General features: G+C 41.4%; 1 protein-coding gene and 1 long non-coding RNA gene across 6 annotated transcripts in view; one reads left to right on the top strand and one right to left on the bottom strand.

Moving 5' to 3' along the window:
• The window catches only part of LOC113629427 (uncharacterized), a 68,180-nt gene extending 56,750 nt beyond the window's left edge, over positions 1-11,430 (bottom strand). For all 5 annotated transcript variants that reach the window (XR_003436537.1, XR_003436539.1, XR_003436538.1 and 2 more), the window contains exon 1: positions 11,054-11,430. This is a non-coding gene — a long non-coding RNA (uncharacterized LOC113629427). The remainder of the gene's footprint in view (positions 1-11,053) is intronic.
• Positions 11,431-11,602: 172 nt separating this feature from the next.
• Positions 11,603-17,554, top strand: part of RSBN1L (round spermatid basic protein 1 like) — a 67,129-nt gene continuing 61,177 nt past the window's right edge. Inside the window, exon 1 of the mRNA XM_027123808.1 lies at positions 11,603-12,274. Coding sequence (XP_026979609.1) covers positions 11,710-12,274 — 565 coding nt within the window. The 5' untranslated portion in view covers positions 11,603-11,709. The remainder of the gene's footprint in view (positions 12,275-17,554) is intronic.

Genomic DNA, 17,554 nt, shown 5'->3' with positions numbered 1-17,554 from the left:
ATTATATTATCACACAGTGCTGGGTACACCACAGATACTCAATGCCGTTTGTTATACAAATAAATCAGTAAGAAATGAAATGACAGTCTTGAAAAACAAAGCACTAATGAAAAGCTTATTTGGAAACAGAAATTGTGACTACAGAGTAGTCTGTTCCACGAGGACAGAGACCATGTCTGCCTTGTCTACTGCTATATTCCTAGCACTTAGTCTACTGCCTGGCAGCATGTGGATGCTTTGTAAGTATTTACTTGAGAGCTTGTTTGGAGGTTCTAGCAGGGGAGCACAGCTACTCCTATACCCTTGACCTAAGAATGGTCCACCTCTACTGAGGACGGTTGTCCTCTTTGACCGAGCGCACAGCTTTGGGAGGGACACACACGGAGTAGTGAGGGAGGGGATACCTTCCTAGCCAGCCAGATTGGCCAGATCAACCCTGGTGATTAATGGGGTGACAGATGTTGCAGCCAGATCACCCTCACATCCTATAAATATTTACTAACTAAATACTTAATGTATATGGAAAATAAGAAAAAGCAGACTACATATTAATTGAAGACAAACTGAAGAAGGGCATCCATAAAGAGGTAATAAGAGAAGCACCTCTAGCATAAGAGGTAGTATATCAAGGAATAAAGAAACTGTAGAAAACAATAAGATCATTGGTTAGCAAAATTTTTTTTTAAAAATTACTAAACATATTATAAACATGAAAGAATGCTGAGGGGGAGAGGCAAATATAAGTTCATGTAAATATGATTTATGTTTTCAGTTAGTCAGAGTGGTCATAGACATTAGCCTGACCACAGAAATAAAAATAACAACGTCCTTCACATCTGCAAAAGATTCTGTATTATTTGCCACTAGGCATTTGTGTTTTCCTGTTTAATACCTCTACCTGGGGCATCAAAAGTGGTATTTAATCTCCAAATGGAGTTAGTTATTCATTTACAAGCATACCACGTTATGACTGCATACCTGTAATTTATATTGGTGCTGCATCATTTTAGGCTTGCTTTCCTATGATACACTGAAGCACTTAACTTGGTATCATCATCAAACAATATTTAAGAGGACCTGTGTGCCTCTAATACCTATGCCCATGTACTTACAGTTCACTATGAAGAAGCTGAAATCTCTAAATGTCCATTCCACTCACACTATTTTTTTTTTTTTTTTTTTGGCTGCGCCACACAGCCTGTGGGATCTTAGTTCCCTGACCAGGGATGGAACCCATGCCCCCTGCATTAGAAGTGCGGAGTCTTAACCACTGGACCACCAGGGAAGTCCCTATACCACTCACACTTTTGACCTAGATCAAGGTGATGGTCAAGGTACACTGGTAGTATTTGTAAACTCAGATGGCAAGATTAAGACTTCAGGGCAAACTCCACCCAAGGTTGTAAGAATTCTACACATAGAAAGCTTACCCTCTTTGCTTGGCACTTGAACTTGCCCATCTGTGCTGGCAAGGTTGGATGTGGCAACCCTTGACCCCAGGTTTCATGCCGTGGCAGTCAAGGTTTCCAGGTACCTGATTTATACCTCCTTTTTCTGTCCTCTTTCACTAACAGATGTAAAGCTCCCAGTGAATTTATTCTAGAATTTAGTATTTTCTACTCATTGAAATCAAACATAGGGATAAAATGGGGCAAAGACTAGGATTAAAATCCTAAAAATAGAAATTACAATGTAAATAGACTTAATCAGAGCTTGGATTGGATTTAAAAGTTAACTTAAAAAGTGGGTATTTATTTGATGGTTTTTTAGTTTAGCTGTTTTAGTTATACATCTATTTTTCAATCTAATGGTACACAGAAGTAGTCGTTCATCTAAGGAGAATCAAGAAAAGCCAGCACTTGCACCTGAGGCAAGATACATGTTACTTCATGGCGCTGTTCATTAATTATTCAGACAAGCTTTTCAAATTAGAATCTGTGAAACCAAAAAATTGAAATGATAACTTTGTGACAGTCATAGTTTTGTAATTTCCTGGCTCTACTGACAAGTGCAGCATTTGCACAAAATTGTTTTTCTGTGGGTCATCCCTTCTGGGAATCTGTTAGACTGGCTTCAGGATATTCAGGTTACCCAGACTTTGTCTGGGCAACTGAACTGTAAAGTGTCTTGAGAAGTTCAAGCCACTGCTTATATAGGTCTGTCTGTCCTTACCCTCTCCCACTCTCACTCCTTCCCCTAAAAATACTCTTGGTCTAGTATGAGATAAAAGCACTTGTGTCTACCAGCACCCTAAGAAACACTGCATCTTTTCTGAATGTGTATTTTTGAAACATAATTTAATTAACTGAAATTTCTAAAAAGGCATGATCAATGTTTAGATTTAAAATTTTGACACTTTAGACTTCTGCTTCCTCTTGCAAGATAGGCTACATTAGAAAATTAGTTTAGTGTCAGGATGAACATGGAATTCCAGTTCATTTGTGAAAAGTTCCTTGTAAGGCTTTTCAAAGCATAGGATGAGGTAAAATGTCCACAAACATGAGGCTTACACAAGGCACTCAGTAAACATTATCCCCCTACCCACAGTGATGGTCTGCAAATGTGGCTGAAACAATGAAGCAGAGAACAGTTATTCTGGAGGTGAAGTTTTCCTGTTCAAGAACAAAGTAAAGTATAAGCAGCAAAGGAAATTCACAAATTGGGTACAGGGCTGGGTTTTCAATCTAGAAATTCTATGAATTTATAATCTTTCTTTACACCCTTTGCTACACTTAGGTTTCAAAGTCATAATATATACTTTCCCCTCTACCCACCAATTCTTAGCTAAAATAGTTCCCTCTTTCCAGAAAACTGACTAGTACCATAAAACTTAGGCTTGTCTTTTTAGAGATTTACAACACTGAGTAAGGCTCCTGTCATACATTTTACAGGCTTCCTATCCCTTTCTTAAAAATAAGTATCAAAGGATTTCCCTGGTGGCACAGTGGGTAAGACTCCATGCTCTCAATGCAGGGGCCCCGGGTTCAATCCCTGGTCAGGGAACTAGATGCCACATGCATGCAGCAACTAAGGAGCCCTCAAGCCGCAACTAAGGAGCCCACCTGCCACAACTAAGACCCAGCACAACCAAATAAATAAATAAGTATCAAAATGATCTGATGTCCTTCCATACAAAAATTCTGGCAGCAAAATTAACCTGCCAAGAGATATTACAGATGGTTTCTATTTACTCTGTTTGATCCCTTTTATTCTTTCTGCCTTCTTCCTGCTCTGTGGTGGCTGCTGACTCTCCAACGAAGCCTTTAAGCAGCAGCCATTGCCTCACCTACAATTTTCAACTTGCCCCAAACTTGAGTACATATGCGAACTGGAAAGACTGTGATTGAGCAAGCAGTTAAGTCATATTTGTTGTAAAATATCAGTGGTTAAGAGGTGAGAGTTCAACTCACCTGCATTGTTGAATTAGAAAAATACAGGCTGAAAGTTTCACATCTTGATAGTTAAGGCCCTTTCTTTTCCCCCTTACCCAAGTTCCAGGCAGGAGAGAAAGGGGGAAGGGCAAAGGGGTTAAGTGCCCCCTCCCACCCTGAAAGGAGCTGTCCTGAAAGCCTCACCCAGACTTCCATGACATCACTGCCATCCCTAGGAATGAGGGAGGTTGGGCAGTCTACATTTTTGTTTGTTTGTATTTTTTTACCTAGGCACGTTGCACCTGAATGAAATAAAGTTCAGGTAGTAGGAAGAAGGGGGAAAACAGATACTAGACATCTCTGCCACAGACATACTGAGTTTGAGGTGCTTTTGATATATCTGTGGAAGATGCTGAGTGGTTAGGTCACAAACACAGAGGACCAGCCAGGTTAACAGATATACGCTGGGGAACTGTCACTATAAAAACAATTTACTGACATTATGGGCATTTTTGAGATTGGCCAAGAAAAGGAATAATGTGAGGGAAAAAATGCCCTTAAATTGAAACTTGAGAGTCTCCAGAGGAGGAGCCTATAAAATATTGTGAGAAGGAGCTGATATGATGAGTCTGAAATGTTTTTGAGATACTCAAGTGAACTAATAGTTGCACTTGAATTTGAATGATAATTTTCTCCTGGTGTCCCCACATCCATCCTTTATTTATTAAAAATTTTTATCTTGGATACTATATGGCTAAACAAATGCTATTTGGGTACTTTAACTTTTTCTTGTAACCTGATCTCATAATAATTAATTGCCTTTTAATTAATTAATTAATTTATTTATTTGGCTGCCCCGGGTCTTCGTTGCAGTATGCGAGACCTAGTTCCCTGACCAGGGATCGAACCCGGGCCCTCTGCACTGAGGATGCGGAGTCTTAACCGCTGGACCACCAGGGAAGTCCCGCCTTTTATTTTTTTAACCAGAGTTACTTTAATTATTTCTGTATGCAACACCTCTACTTACAACACAGAGCATATCTCAACTCTGGGACCTCAAATAGGTTGTTTTTTACCTCTTAAATTTAAGAATGATTATAACCAGGGTGAGGGAAAAGATTTACATAATCATCACAGAGCCCAATGTTGGTGGATGCCAGAGAAATTAATGGTGAATCTATGGTTCAGTGGGTTCTTTTGTCATATATGTATACATGGATTCAAACTTGAGAGGGATCTTATCTGTCAGCAGAAAGGGCAAAAATATAATGTTATGCACGTTAATAAGTTTCCTTTTCTATAGTTAATTCCAATCGTTCTTTTAACAGGTTAGGTGTGGATGGATGCAATGCTGGTCAATAGGTTTTTTACTTCAACAGTAAAACAGAAAGTTTTCAGATGAATACAAAGAAACTGGTCCTAGACATTATGTTTTGTTCCAGTTTGATAGAGTTCTTTTTGAAGTTTATTCAGAGTTGCTTAATTCCAAGATTCTGAAGACAGCTATGGAAGAATCAAAATTGACCCTCTTACCCCTGTTACTACTCTGTTATCTAAATAGACCTTTCTTCCTACAGGACAAGATTATGTCAGTGTTTTTCTTACAGCCCTGACCATCCCTGTATGAGGGGGACACCCAAAAAATCTCATGCGATAAACCTGGCATTGTTTCACTATTCAGATCTGCAGCTAGAGCTATTCTGCTCTTTTGGAAAGGAGTTATAGAAATGTATTCTGAGTTGTATGAATTTTCAATGCATCACTGTACTAATATCAATACATTAAGAAAGAGTAAAACTAAGAAACAGTCACTATGACTGAAATGCATATGTAGGTATAACTAGATTCATCAGAAAGCTAAAATTTTGACTTTTTTTTTGGCTGTACCCTGTGGCATGTGGGATCTTAGTTACTTGATCAGGGATTGAACCCGCACCCCGTGCAGTGCAGGCATGGGGTCTTAACCACTGGACTGCCAGGGAAGTCCATTGATTTTTTTGTGGATATACTACGGCATCACTATAGAACTATTCTATTAGTTTCTGGTGAAAAACATCTAAATTAGTTAATCAAAATTCAGGCTGAGTCATTAATTGATTTATCCATTCAATAACCATTTGGTGGGTGTCTAATGTATACAAGGCATTTGCTAGATTCCAGAGATACAGTGGTGAGTAAGAGTGAATAAGAAAGATGTGGTCCCTGTCCCCATGGAGCTTACTATTTACTGAGGGAGACAAATGATAAAGAGTAAGGAAATAATTGTAAAATAATTATAAACTGTGATAGGTGCTCTGAAAGAAAGAGAATACTGTGACCAAGAATAATGAAAAGAGGAAGGCCTGTAATGACATCTGAAAGAAGAGTTAGAGGTGGGAGGGAAGAAGTGTTCCAGGCAGGGAACTAGCCTGGGCCAAGGGTCTTAGGCAGGACTGGGCATGATCAAGGAACAGAGAGAAAGCCATGTGACTGATGCAGCAGGAGCAAAGGGGAGTGTGGAAGAGATGTTCTTTCCATTTTTCCACATGATATAAAGGTAGAAATCAAAGGTAGAAATCAAAATCCTAGAGCAAGAGTCAGCAAACTATATATTGCAGTCCAAATCTAGCCTGCCTATTTTTATAGTTTTACTGGAACACAGCCATGCCCACTCATTAATATATTGTCTATGGCTGCTTTTGTGCTACAAGCAGTAGTTGCTAGAGAGACATGTGGTCTGCAAAGCCTAAAATATTTACTATCTGGCTCTTTACAGAACAAGTTTGCTGGCTCCTGTTAAGTGTGGACTAAATTAGAACTGACAACATGAAAGTTGAAAAGATCAGGCTTTCCTAAGGCATAGAACCACCCTTTATAACTGGTCAATGTTGATTCACAAAAGAAAGACACATAAAGATGTGCAGGTCAGTGTGATAGAGTAGGACTTTGAGATTTCCATGCCAGAAGGGTAGAAGGGATGTCTTTAAGGTTAATACAGGGTTTCATAAAGCAGAGGGGGGACTTCCCTGGTGGTGCAGTGGTTAAGAATCCGCCTGCCAGTGCAGGGGACACGGGTTCAAGCCCTGGTCCGGGAAGATCCCACATGCTGCGGAGTAACTAAGCCCGTGCGCCACAACTACTGAGCCCACGCTCTAGGGCCCGCAAGTCACAACTCCTGAGCCCGTGTGCCGCAACTACTGAAGTCTGCGCGCCTAGAGCCCATGCTCTGCAACAAAAGAAGCCACCGCAATGAGAAGCCCACGCACGGCAAGGAAGAGTAGCCCCCGCTCACCGCAACTAGAGAAAGACCGTGTGCAGCAATGCAGACTCGACACAGCCATAAATAAATAAATTAAAAAAAAAAAAAAAAAGCTCAGGGTGTCAGGAACCTGGACAAGGCCAGAGGATAGTATACTGCAGAGCAAAAATCAGTTAGGCTCAGGAATACTGGAGGACATTATACACAGAGAAAACCAGATTCTAGGAGGACAGCTCTAAACACTGCTAACACACATTTATCGTGGCTACGAGTTCACATATATTTGCTTAGTATCTGTCTATTCTAGCAATTGACAAAGGAAGGGCCCTGAGATAACAAACAAACAAAACTCTCAAAGGCTACCTTATCCAAAGTTAAGTCACTTTTTTCTAGATCAGAAGTCAGACTGGGTTACGTGACCCACAGATATGTTGTGTCTGGCTTGCACAGGTTCTTAGGAAACCTCACATTAAAAAAATCTAGATATTTAGCAAGTAGGCCTGCTTCATTTCCATATAGGAACAATCAGCAATATACCTTGTAGATAAGGCATATAATTCCCAGTTTCCACAGTCCTCACCACTTCCTATTATATTATAGTCAACCTGCCTTATTATTTTTTTAACCTATCAAGACCATTTGATTGTAACCTCTGATCCTCATCTTACCATAAAGATCAAAACTGCTCTTTATATACTTCTTTTCAACATTTGTTTTCTAACCATGTCCCAGATACTATGCATACAAATATAAATAATGCATCATCCCTGCTCTTACGGAGGCTCTCAGGCTAGAAGCAGAGAACACTGAGTTAAATGCTCCTAGGCAGAATGATGATGGCACAAAGGAACGATCAACTCTGATTTGGCAGGTCAGGAAGCACAGTACTAGGGAGATGCTTGAACCCAATCTTGGAGGGGTATGACAGGCAGAAGGCACAGAGCGACAAAGAATGCCACTCTTTTGGCAATTACACATAGTTCAGAATAGATGAAACAGAGGAAAGCTGTAGGAGAGTGACAGAGAAAGGAGTGCTGGGGTTATATCAAGAATGGCTTGGGCTCCCCTGGTGGCACAGTGGTTGAGAGTCCGCCTGCCAATGTAGGGGACACGGGTTCGTGCCCCGGTCCAGGAAGATCCCACATGCCACGGAGCGGCTGGGCCCGTGAGCCATGGCCGCTGAGACTGCGCGTCCGGAGCCTGTGCGCCGCAATGGGAGAGGCCACAACAGTGAGAGGCCCGCGTACCGCAAAAAAAAAAAAAAAAGAATGGCTTGTATTTACACTGGAAAGTGTGACTTTTATCCCACATGCCAAAGGGAATTAGTGAAGAGACTGAGGCATAATCAGGTTAATATTTTAGAAATATAATTTTGGAAGCAGCATGGAGGATAGTTTAGAAGATGGAAGACTTACAGTTAGGAAGGGATCATTGACAAAATCCAAGCTGGCTTGAGGCCTGAAGGCAAGAGGCAGCAGTGGGAATGGAGAAGAGAAACTGGCTAGAGACAGTGACTGACTTAACACAGAGGGTGAGAGAAAAAAAGAAGTCAAAGAAGAGTCCCAGGCTTGTAGCTTGAATGTTAAGGTGGATAAAAAATGCAGGAGAATGACACATGGGAGGATGAGAATGGATGATATAAAATCTGAGGTGTAAGTGGCTACAAAAGCGGCAACATACATTTAGCATCTGGATGAGAGTCAGGAATCGGGCAGAAGGTCAAGGCAGGAGAGAAAGACTTGGGAATTGACAGCATTTCTAATAAATCAGAAGACACTGCAATGCGTAATATCACATAGAGGTATTTAGAGTCAGATAAAGAGCAATGACATAACCCTAAGAATCCCCAACTCCCCAATAAAAATTAATTAAAATAGCATATGAGAGAGAGAGAAAAAAAAAGTACAGTCTGTGTCCTCAGAGGGCAGCCAGGTGTCAGACAAGAAGATGGAGAACCAGGGTACAGGGTAGTATGTTTTCAATAGAGCTGTTAGCTGTTAGAGGAGGAATGAAAAGAGGTGGGAGAGATAATAAGTGAGTAAACAACAACAAGTGAAAAGAAATGAGGACAAGAAGAAAAGGAACCAGCAAGTTAGGAATCTAGTCTTGACAGGGAGAGAAGGCTTCTCCAAGGAACTGAGGCTTAGCTTGAGCTGAGATCCAAAGGATGTGATGTCTCATAGGTACCTCATGTTCATCAGGTCCAAGATCAAAGAGCATCCCAAACTTGTCACTCTTCCAGTGTCTCCTAGCTCAGTGAATGGTCCCACTGTCCATCAAGTCACGCAGGTTAGAAATGTAGGAGGTATTAATGACATCTGCCTCCCTTATGCCCATTATCCAAATCATCACATAAGCATCAGGTAAAGAGAAAAGCAATTGGGTAGAGGAAACAACATATATAATATTCCTAAATTGTAAGACAGTATGGTGCATTCTGGAAATTGAAGACCTTTTACTTTGAGATAGAAGAGGAAGGGGCTAGATCATGATGGGTTTTGTTGGTCAGTTAAGGATTTTGTTCTTTATCCTAAGAGAAATGGAAGCCTTTGATGGGTCTGAAGCAAGGAAAAGTGACAAGATCAGATTTATCTTTGAAAAGTGCATTCTGGGTAGAATGGTAGGCAGACTGGAGAAAACTGGAGTATAAGAAGACCAGAAAAAAGGCTACTGTTGTCATCCAGGTGAGAGGGGTGGTACTTGGAATAGGGTACCAACAATGGACATGGAGAGAAGTGGATGGTTTTAGTGGTAGTAGAGATTAAGCCAGTAGGAATTGGTGACAGTAGTGGGAATTCTCTCCTAGTTTAACGTTGTTAGGAATGACCTAGTTGTAAGGGAATGGCTGATTACATGGGAGAAAAGACAGATAATTGAGCATGTTTTGTAACAGTACTGCCCTTAGACCTGAGTGAGTACCCTCCTCCTGCTGCAAAGGACAAGGAGTCCATGAGGTCAAGGGGCCATGTCTGTCCCTTGAGCCTGCACTCCTCTTTCAGAGTGGCTAGATCTGAGGGCAGATGGAGCAGCTGATTACACATCACTATTTGCAGGGGGTTCAAGATGTGGACATAGCTTGGACATGCTGGGTGAGGTGGGTGAAGAAGTTGGGAATGGGAAGAGAACAGGGTCAGTCTGAGGACTCCAGAAGTCCAAGAATTCTAAATTTAAACCTGGCTTTCCAGATCATTATTTAAGTAGATTTGCCAAGGTAGGAGAGTAGAATATATTTTTAATAATAGTTTGTCATCTTGATTTATAACTTAAATATTTAGACACACGGTCTGTGAACCTCCATAACCACACTCTTGCTCAGGCTCTATAAATTTAGGGTCTGCCTTGATAAGAGTGTATAAAAGAATATAGTGCAATTAGTAACGAATTCAGGTGAGAGTCCACTTTAGCTGGGCCCTTAAGAAGTCAGATTTTCCAGACTTCTGCAGGGAAGATAAGGGTATAAATGGTGCAAATTTACAGGCACTATATTATGTATATAAGAGACACTCTCATATCTGGAGGGCCAACAATTAAGCAGTTATTTTAATTGTAATAATTTCAGTGTGATTTTGAAAAGCTTCTTAAATACAGCCGAAGTTTAGGGCGCAGAAGGGATCTTAGTAATCATGTAATCAAATATACTCACTTAATAAATGAAACAGAAGTTCAGACAGATAAAGAACACCCTGACTGAGGTCACAAAGCTAGTCAGTAGCAGATGATTTCCAGCTCCATAATCTCTGTCCACACTTTTCAGTAAGACATCTACTGTCAGTCAATTCCAACTACACAGCTTACACTTGCTTTCATTGCTATGCATTAAAGTACAGTGAATAGTTTTCATTACTTTAAAAATTTGATGCACCTCAAAAAAAGTCTATAAACCAATATTAAATTTTGACTCCAAAATATTATTAAAACCAATCCCCTTTACCCCTCAAAAGTGAAAACAAAATAAAGAATTCCAACTTCATGAGGTCACGAGAACTGGTAATTCTGGAAAGTTACTTTTAATTGTTTTCCACAAAGTTACAGGCAGCTTAGGGCACCTTTTGGGACTCAAAATATCCTCTGACTGGTCATCTCCTCATTTGACTACTTTTATTTTTACATCTGTTCCTTTGACTTCTTGGTCTCATGTAAGACCTTAGAGTAAAATTATAATCGTACTCTTCACTTGGTTGCAATTACTGTAACCCATCTTCTCAAATTCCTTATCTTCTAAGGTACAATTCACAGCACGCGCTTACAAAACATCTAACACTCAGACTGCTAACTAAACGCTAAAATACACACTTAAAAAAAAAACTTGCTTTTCAAACATCTATAAATATCGCTAGTGAATTTTTCTTAGCGAATCTGAGTTATAATAATGATAATAAAATTAAAAGCTTTAACGGTCTAATCACAAGCGCTTGAAAAAAAAAATTCTCCAGGAGAGTCTTACCTTCAAGCTCGGTAGTAATCCGAAAGTTCTAGGTGTGCAGAAGTTACCTCCCTCAAAGCATTAGAGATGACGATCTTAGCAAAAGAGTAACACATCTTGTCAGGACACCAAGTGACTTTTAGCTCCTCCCATCAATCGACTACTGCCTAACAGAAGGAAGGATTTAATTTCCGGCAAAATTTTCTCCTCGGAGCTGAGAATCTGCGAAATTCGGCTTTCTGAGCGGGAAAAGGCAGGGGAGGGACCAAAAGGACCCCCCAGAGAAAAAGGAAGGGACAGTGGTATAAGACAAAGTCGACGAGGCAGAGACGAGCGCGGGGCCGGGGCAGACTTTGGGGTCTGGAGTTGGGGTTCTCTCAGACACTCACTGGGCACCCGCGTTCACGCTGACGACAACTGGACGACCCTCCCCTCACAGCTTGCTCCGCCATTAGCCGCGCCCCGCGGCCCTGTGACCTCCAAAACTGGTACGCTTGGCGATTCCCCCCACAACTTCGGCTCCAGACTCGCGCTTTTGATTGGTTCTTAAGATATCCCTCAGCGTGGCTCGCCCAATGGAGGGCCCGGCCGCTCCGCCCCTTCCCTGCCCCCTGAGGAGAGCCCGCCCCTGCCCCGCGCCTGGGAGCGGAGGAGAGTAAATACAACAGGAGCGCAAAATGGCGGAACCGCCGAGCCTAGTGCACTGCGCCCCGGCCGCCGTCTCGGAGAAAGAACCGTTTTCCAAGCTGCAGCCCCCCTCCCGGGACCCGCCGGGTCCTCTGTCTGCCAAGAAGATCCGGACTGAGGAGAAGAAGACGCCGCGGAGACTGAACGGAGAAGGAGGCAGCGGCGGCAACAGCAGGCAGCTGCAGTCTTCCGCGGCACCTTCGCCTCAGAGCTATGGCAGCCCTGGGTCTTGGAGCTTCGCCGCTCTGTCTGCTGCCCCCTCCCCGTCCTCTGCTCGGAGCAATTTCTCTTTCTCCGCTGGCACGGCCGTCCCCTCCTCAGCCTCTGCTTCCTCGTCCCAGCCGGTGCCGCGCAAACTGCTGGTCCCTCCTACGCTGCTGCACGCTCAGCCTCACCATCTCCTGCTGCCGGCCGCCGCCTCCTCAGCCAACGCCAAGCCGCGCAGACCCAAGGAGAAGCGAGAGAAGGAAAGGAGGAGGCACGGCCTCGGCGAGGCAGGCGAGGCCGGCGGGGCAGCCCGCGAGGAGAATGGGGAGATGAAGCCGCTGCCGAGAGGTGGGTGCCGGCGCCGGGTGGGGGGAAGGGAGGGCGCCCCGGGTCCTCGCCACCCGCTCGCGCCCGCGGGGCCCAGGCAGGGGGAGCGCGGGGGCCGCTTGCGCCAGCCTGGAGGGGGCGGGAGGCGTCCGGTTCTCCCTCGGAGATTTTGCGGTCCCCATGGGGACAGGAAATGGAGCCTGTAATTTCGGTAGCATCGAGGGGGATGGCTGAAATCTATTTTCTGTATCGTTTCTGCCTCGATAATGCGCGGCAGGATTTGTAGAATTCGATGTAGAGGACCCGCCTAGGTGTATTTCGCTACAGAGGGAGATGGGAGGGAATGGGATCGCAAAGGGTTTGGTCCTGTAGAAGATGCTTGATTATTAGACCGTTTAGACGTGATCACGGAATTTGTATTTGTGACACAGGCTCCAACGCCAGAAAATCCTGTCAAAAAGAGGGGTGTGGAGCGCATTGGCGTCAGCTGGAAGCTACCAGAGGCCTGAGCTTTTCATCCCTATTAGGGAAATGAGGTAGTGTGCAGGGCCCGGAGTGTGCTGTTTCATAAGGTACCCTCCCTCCACCCTCCTCTCTGCTCCGTATTCTTAAGTGTTGTGAGTGGTCCTGTTTGAAATACCACCCTTCAGAAAGAATTTTCAGCCATATTCTTTTTTTCCTGCAGCAAATGATAAAATCCAGGAGCATTGACGTTTTTTGGCCAGACCAAGTACTTGCTGCAAAATGTTTTAGCATCAGAGAAAGGCAAATTCTTAAGCGTTCTTTTCAGACACGACTGCGCGGTTTTCTTTTAAAAAGTAGGCTAGTCATATAATTTTCAGGAAGTATTTCTATAAAATAGATGGTCCTACCTATTTAGATGTTTGATACACAGTTTTGACAGTGGTACAACGTGGAGACTGGTTGAAAATTAGATCTTTATATGATCAAAAGCTTAAAGCACGTAGTGATCTTTATTATAAATGTACATTGATACACAGTATCGTGAAAGTATTTTTATTTGTTTTAGGAAAAATGAAATGTCAAGCAGTTTTAGCGTTGCTGATCTAATGGTAGCTTAGATCATGAAAAATTCTCTGTTTGAATTAGAAAGGTATATTTTCGCAATTTTTAAAAATGTTGTGCACGAGTATGTAGCAACAGTGTTACTTTTTTGATATTTTGCCTGTAGCAAAGCTTTGACGTCTAAGCATAGGCATCAGGTACTCTGGCACAAGGTAAAGGATCCCTCAGCTTTGGAGAGTGTTGTTTCCAGGAAAGTGGTTTTGAGGATGGAATTTATACGACTTCTAGGCTGAGATTTTAGGTGATTAGTATTTTAAAGCAATTTTGTTTTAATAATTACATTTAAAATTTGAAGGTGCCTGGAAGTCAGCATTTGCAGCTCAATATCAGTCTTATTTGTGATGTGTAAACAGTGTATTTGCTCTTCTAAGTTCTTTGAATGAGAACGTGAATATGGGTATAACATTGTCGATGTATTGGAATGGCTGAAAATAAATAAGTAAGCATTCTTTAACAATTCTCTGGAGCACATAAATTGCTTTTAAAGTGAAATGACTGTTAAAGAGAAAGTTTTCTAGTCTTTTAAATTACATTTAGAATCCTCCTTTTGAAGGCTACAGCTTACATTATTAAGCCTGAATATAAGGAATGATAGCTTTTATTCCATGATTTATGTAGGTTTTTTGAGTAGTGACTAGATAGTAACACTATGGTAAGATTTTCTTTTCTTTCTTTCTTTCTTTTAATGGAAATGCTGCTATTTTATAGAGGAATAACTAAAAATCAATGAGAAGGATTGCTTTTCAGTGTCTTGGTGATACATTTAATGGTGAAAATCTTTACCTCTTAATTTGGGAAGTACTCATATCCTTCTGAAGTTCAGATTTAACTGAATTGAGGTTCTGTTTTATTCAACTAAGAAATTTTTTAAGCAACAGAAGTATTAAAATAACAAAATTATATACATGCATTTAATATAGATATAATTGCAAATATAAAAGTCCTAATTTGCAATACATTTCTCATTTTTCTGTGTTTTTTGTGAAAGTCTTAGTGAATGGATGACCACGTGTCTGTAGTTTTAAGTATATATCTCTTTTTGGTATTGCTCTAAGTTGGATAGTTGATAGGATAGCACATAGGATAGTTCAGTGACTCCCACAATTATCCCATAGATCATTGATTAACCAATCTTGATCAGAACTGGAAATTAGTTATAAAGACACCAAAGCAAGGAAAATAAATCCTTCTCTCAAAAAACAAACAAAACCCCCCAAACCATCCAAAAGATGCAGCCCCCAAACTCCATTAAGCAATTAAACTCCTGTATTTATTTGTAGTAGTTTTTTTTTAAAGTCTTTAGTCAGAACTGCTAAATTTTTACATTGACTACCATTCTAACAAAAGTTATTCGGATTAAATGAAAGTGTGTGTATGAAAGGCAGGGCATTTAGTAAATATTGAGTCAGAAGCATGATGATTTTTTTTTTAACCCCATAGTAAATAAAAGATGGGTCAATCCAGATAGAGGAAGGATCGTTGACAGTAGATCTGAAAGTTAAGAGTGATGAACAGGAAGGTTATAAAAGCATACCAGTTTATGTCCATTTAGCATAAGGGTTGATGCCTTACAGACCTAAAACCTCTGAGGCCATCTAGTCATAGTACTGTAGCCGACTTGCATGACAGCCTGAGTCATCAAGTAAAAGTTAAATTTATTTCTTACAAAAAGAAAAGTGCAAAACATTTTAGATTTTTTTAAATTAGTTTTATTTTTTATTTTATTTTTAAAATTTATTTATTTATTTTTGTCTGCGTTGGGTCTTCATTGTTGCCCACGGGCTCTCTCCAGTTGCGCCAGCGGGGGCTACTCCTCGCTGCTGTGCGCAGGCCTCTTATTATGGTGGCCTCTCTTGTTGCAGAGCACAGGCTCCAGGCGCCTGGGCTTAAGCCCTTGTGGCTCATGGGCTCTAGAGCACAGGCTCAGCAGCTGTGGTGCACGGGCTCAGTTGCTCCACGGCATGTGGGATCCTCCCGGACCAGGGCTCGAACCCGTGTCCCCTGCATTGGCAGACGGACTCCCAACAAGTGAGCCACAAATCTAGGGGAAGTCCTAGATTTTTAAAACTATGAAATAAAAATTTTGGTGTATAAAGAGGTAAACTACTAAAGAGTTCGCAGCCCATTTTCCTGTAAGATTAAATAAATTATTAACTGGTAAATGTGGAAGGTAAAAGTGAACATGTGCTGAAGGTGTCCAACATTTAGAATTACAACAAACAGGGACTTGTGTGGCGGTCCAGTGGGTAAGATTCCGTGTTCCCAGTTCAGGGGGCCCAGGTTCGATCCCTGGTTGGGGAGCTAGGTCCCACATGCATGCTGCAACTAAGAAGTCCACATGCTGCAACTAGAAGATCCTGTATGCTGCAGTAAGAAGATCCTGTATGCTGCAACTGAGGATGCCACATGCTGCAACGAAGACCCCGTGTGCCACAACTGAGACCAGGCATAGCCAAAATAAATATATACATAAATATTAAAAAAAAGAATTATAGCAAACAATAGAACAAACATATTACTAGATAATAAGCTGCCTTAACTGATTCCAGTAACCAGTAAAACTTGTATAGATCTTCTAATTTTTGTTAGAATTTTTGCTTTGCATTTATTACCTTATTTCCTTAAAATGACCCTGTGAAGTAGCCCAAGACAAAACCAGTGCATTTCACTAAATTTTTGCCTTGAAAGTGTAGTTACAGAATTTAATGAAAATAGAGGCTTTCCTTAGAATTGAATAATTTGAGGTATGTAATTATCAATGATTTTAAAGGGATAGATGTTAAAAGGTTTTTCAAACTAGGCTTTTCCTCCATCTTTCTAATACTGTTATTCTGCAATTTCAGGTTAAATTCACGTTGAGAGTTTTCATCATTCCAACCAAATATTTGTCACTGCTGAGATAGTAGTTTACTATGATTTAGTTTTCCCGTGTAACCTTTTGCTTTTCATGCCTTGTTTTTTCATTTGCTTAGTTTTGTCTTTCTGTATCCTCCAGCAGCTCGGTAAAATGCTTCTCAGTACAATTTTCCACATGGTCAAATCTGTCACATAAACTTACCACTTCCACTTATTCCTGTAGTCATCCCTTCTGTAGCTGTCCTTCCTGCTTTATTCTGGATTGTTTTCTGTTTAGGCCTGCTGCAAAGGTGTTATCTTGGGACATTCTGGGAATTTTTTTCACTTTTGTTGAGTCCCTTTTTTCCTGGATCCCATGCCTTCCTTTTAGTTTATTCCTTCTTTTTGGTTTCTCTACTATTACCGTGAAAGAGTGCATGAGATATTTTGGGGGGGGGTTCGTTTTTACCCTCACACTTGACTGTTGTGCTGTTGAGTCACACTTGACTGTTGGAAATCATTTTTCCTTAAAAGTTTGGAGGTGTTCCTTTATTGCGTGGCTTCCAATGTTGATGCTGAGAAATTTGATCTCCAAAAAACTGTCTTCTGTCCTATCTGGGAGAGTTCAACCCTTTCACTGAATTTTAAAATTTCAGGTATCTTTTAAAAAAAAAATGTTTTATGAGCTCTTCTCTATTTCTGTATTATAGCATCTTGTTTCTTTTTCATGGGTACAGCATCTTCTGTTATCTCTTCAAGGATATTAATTACAGTTTCTTTGACATTTTCTTCCATGCCTTGCATTGTTTTTGATTCTTCTTTTTTCTGTTTGTTTTGGTCTCTTTTTTTTGTTGTTGAAGGCTTTCTTCAGATCTGTGTGATCCTCAGCAGTTCCTTCATATTCAAGAGAATGTTGCAAAACTAATTGAAAGCTCACTGGGCATGCATGAGCATAGCTTAGTGACTAATGAACTCCCTTGTTTTTATCTTTATTTTTTCTTCTCTAGGTGGTGGGTAAGAAGGCTTTCAGTTTCTTCAAATAATGGTCCTTCATTTTTCTGTCCGTCTGCATAAGTGGAATAATGGAGCGAGGAGAGGATTGGCAGAAGTAATGAGTATTGATGGCAGAGTTCTAGTGCTGGGTGGAGGAAGAAAGCTACTACAGGTCTCACCAGTTTCTAAATTTTCACTTAGTCTCCTTGTATTCATACCAGCACTCGCTTCTCCCTTTTTCTGTGTGTGTCGCCCCTGAGGCTGGAGCCACCGTGTGATTCAGTTTTGCTGAACACCTCTCATTCCCTTAGGAGTGTGGGGGTGGGAGCGTGGGCGGGGGGTGAAGCAGTGTGGTTCTGTCATCTTGCCTTTCCCAGCACCTCCCAT

Source organism: Aethalodelphis obliquidens, unplaced genomic scaffold, assembly GCF_003676395.1.
Source record: "Aethalodelphis obliquidens isolate GAN/ISIS:26980383/991018 unplaced genomic scaffold, ASM367639v1 scaffold27, whole genome shotgun sequence".
NCBI classification, from domain to species: domain Eukaryota; kingdom Metazoa; phylum Chordata; class Mammalia; order Artiodactyla; family Delphinidae; genus Aethalodelphis; species Aethalodelphis obliquidens.
This window is presented reverse-complemented; position numbering and strand designations above follow the sequence as displayed.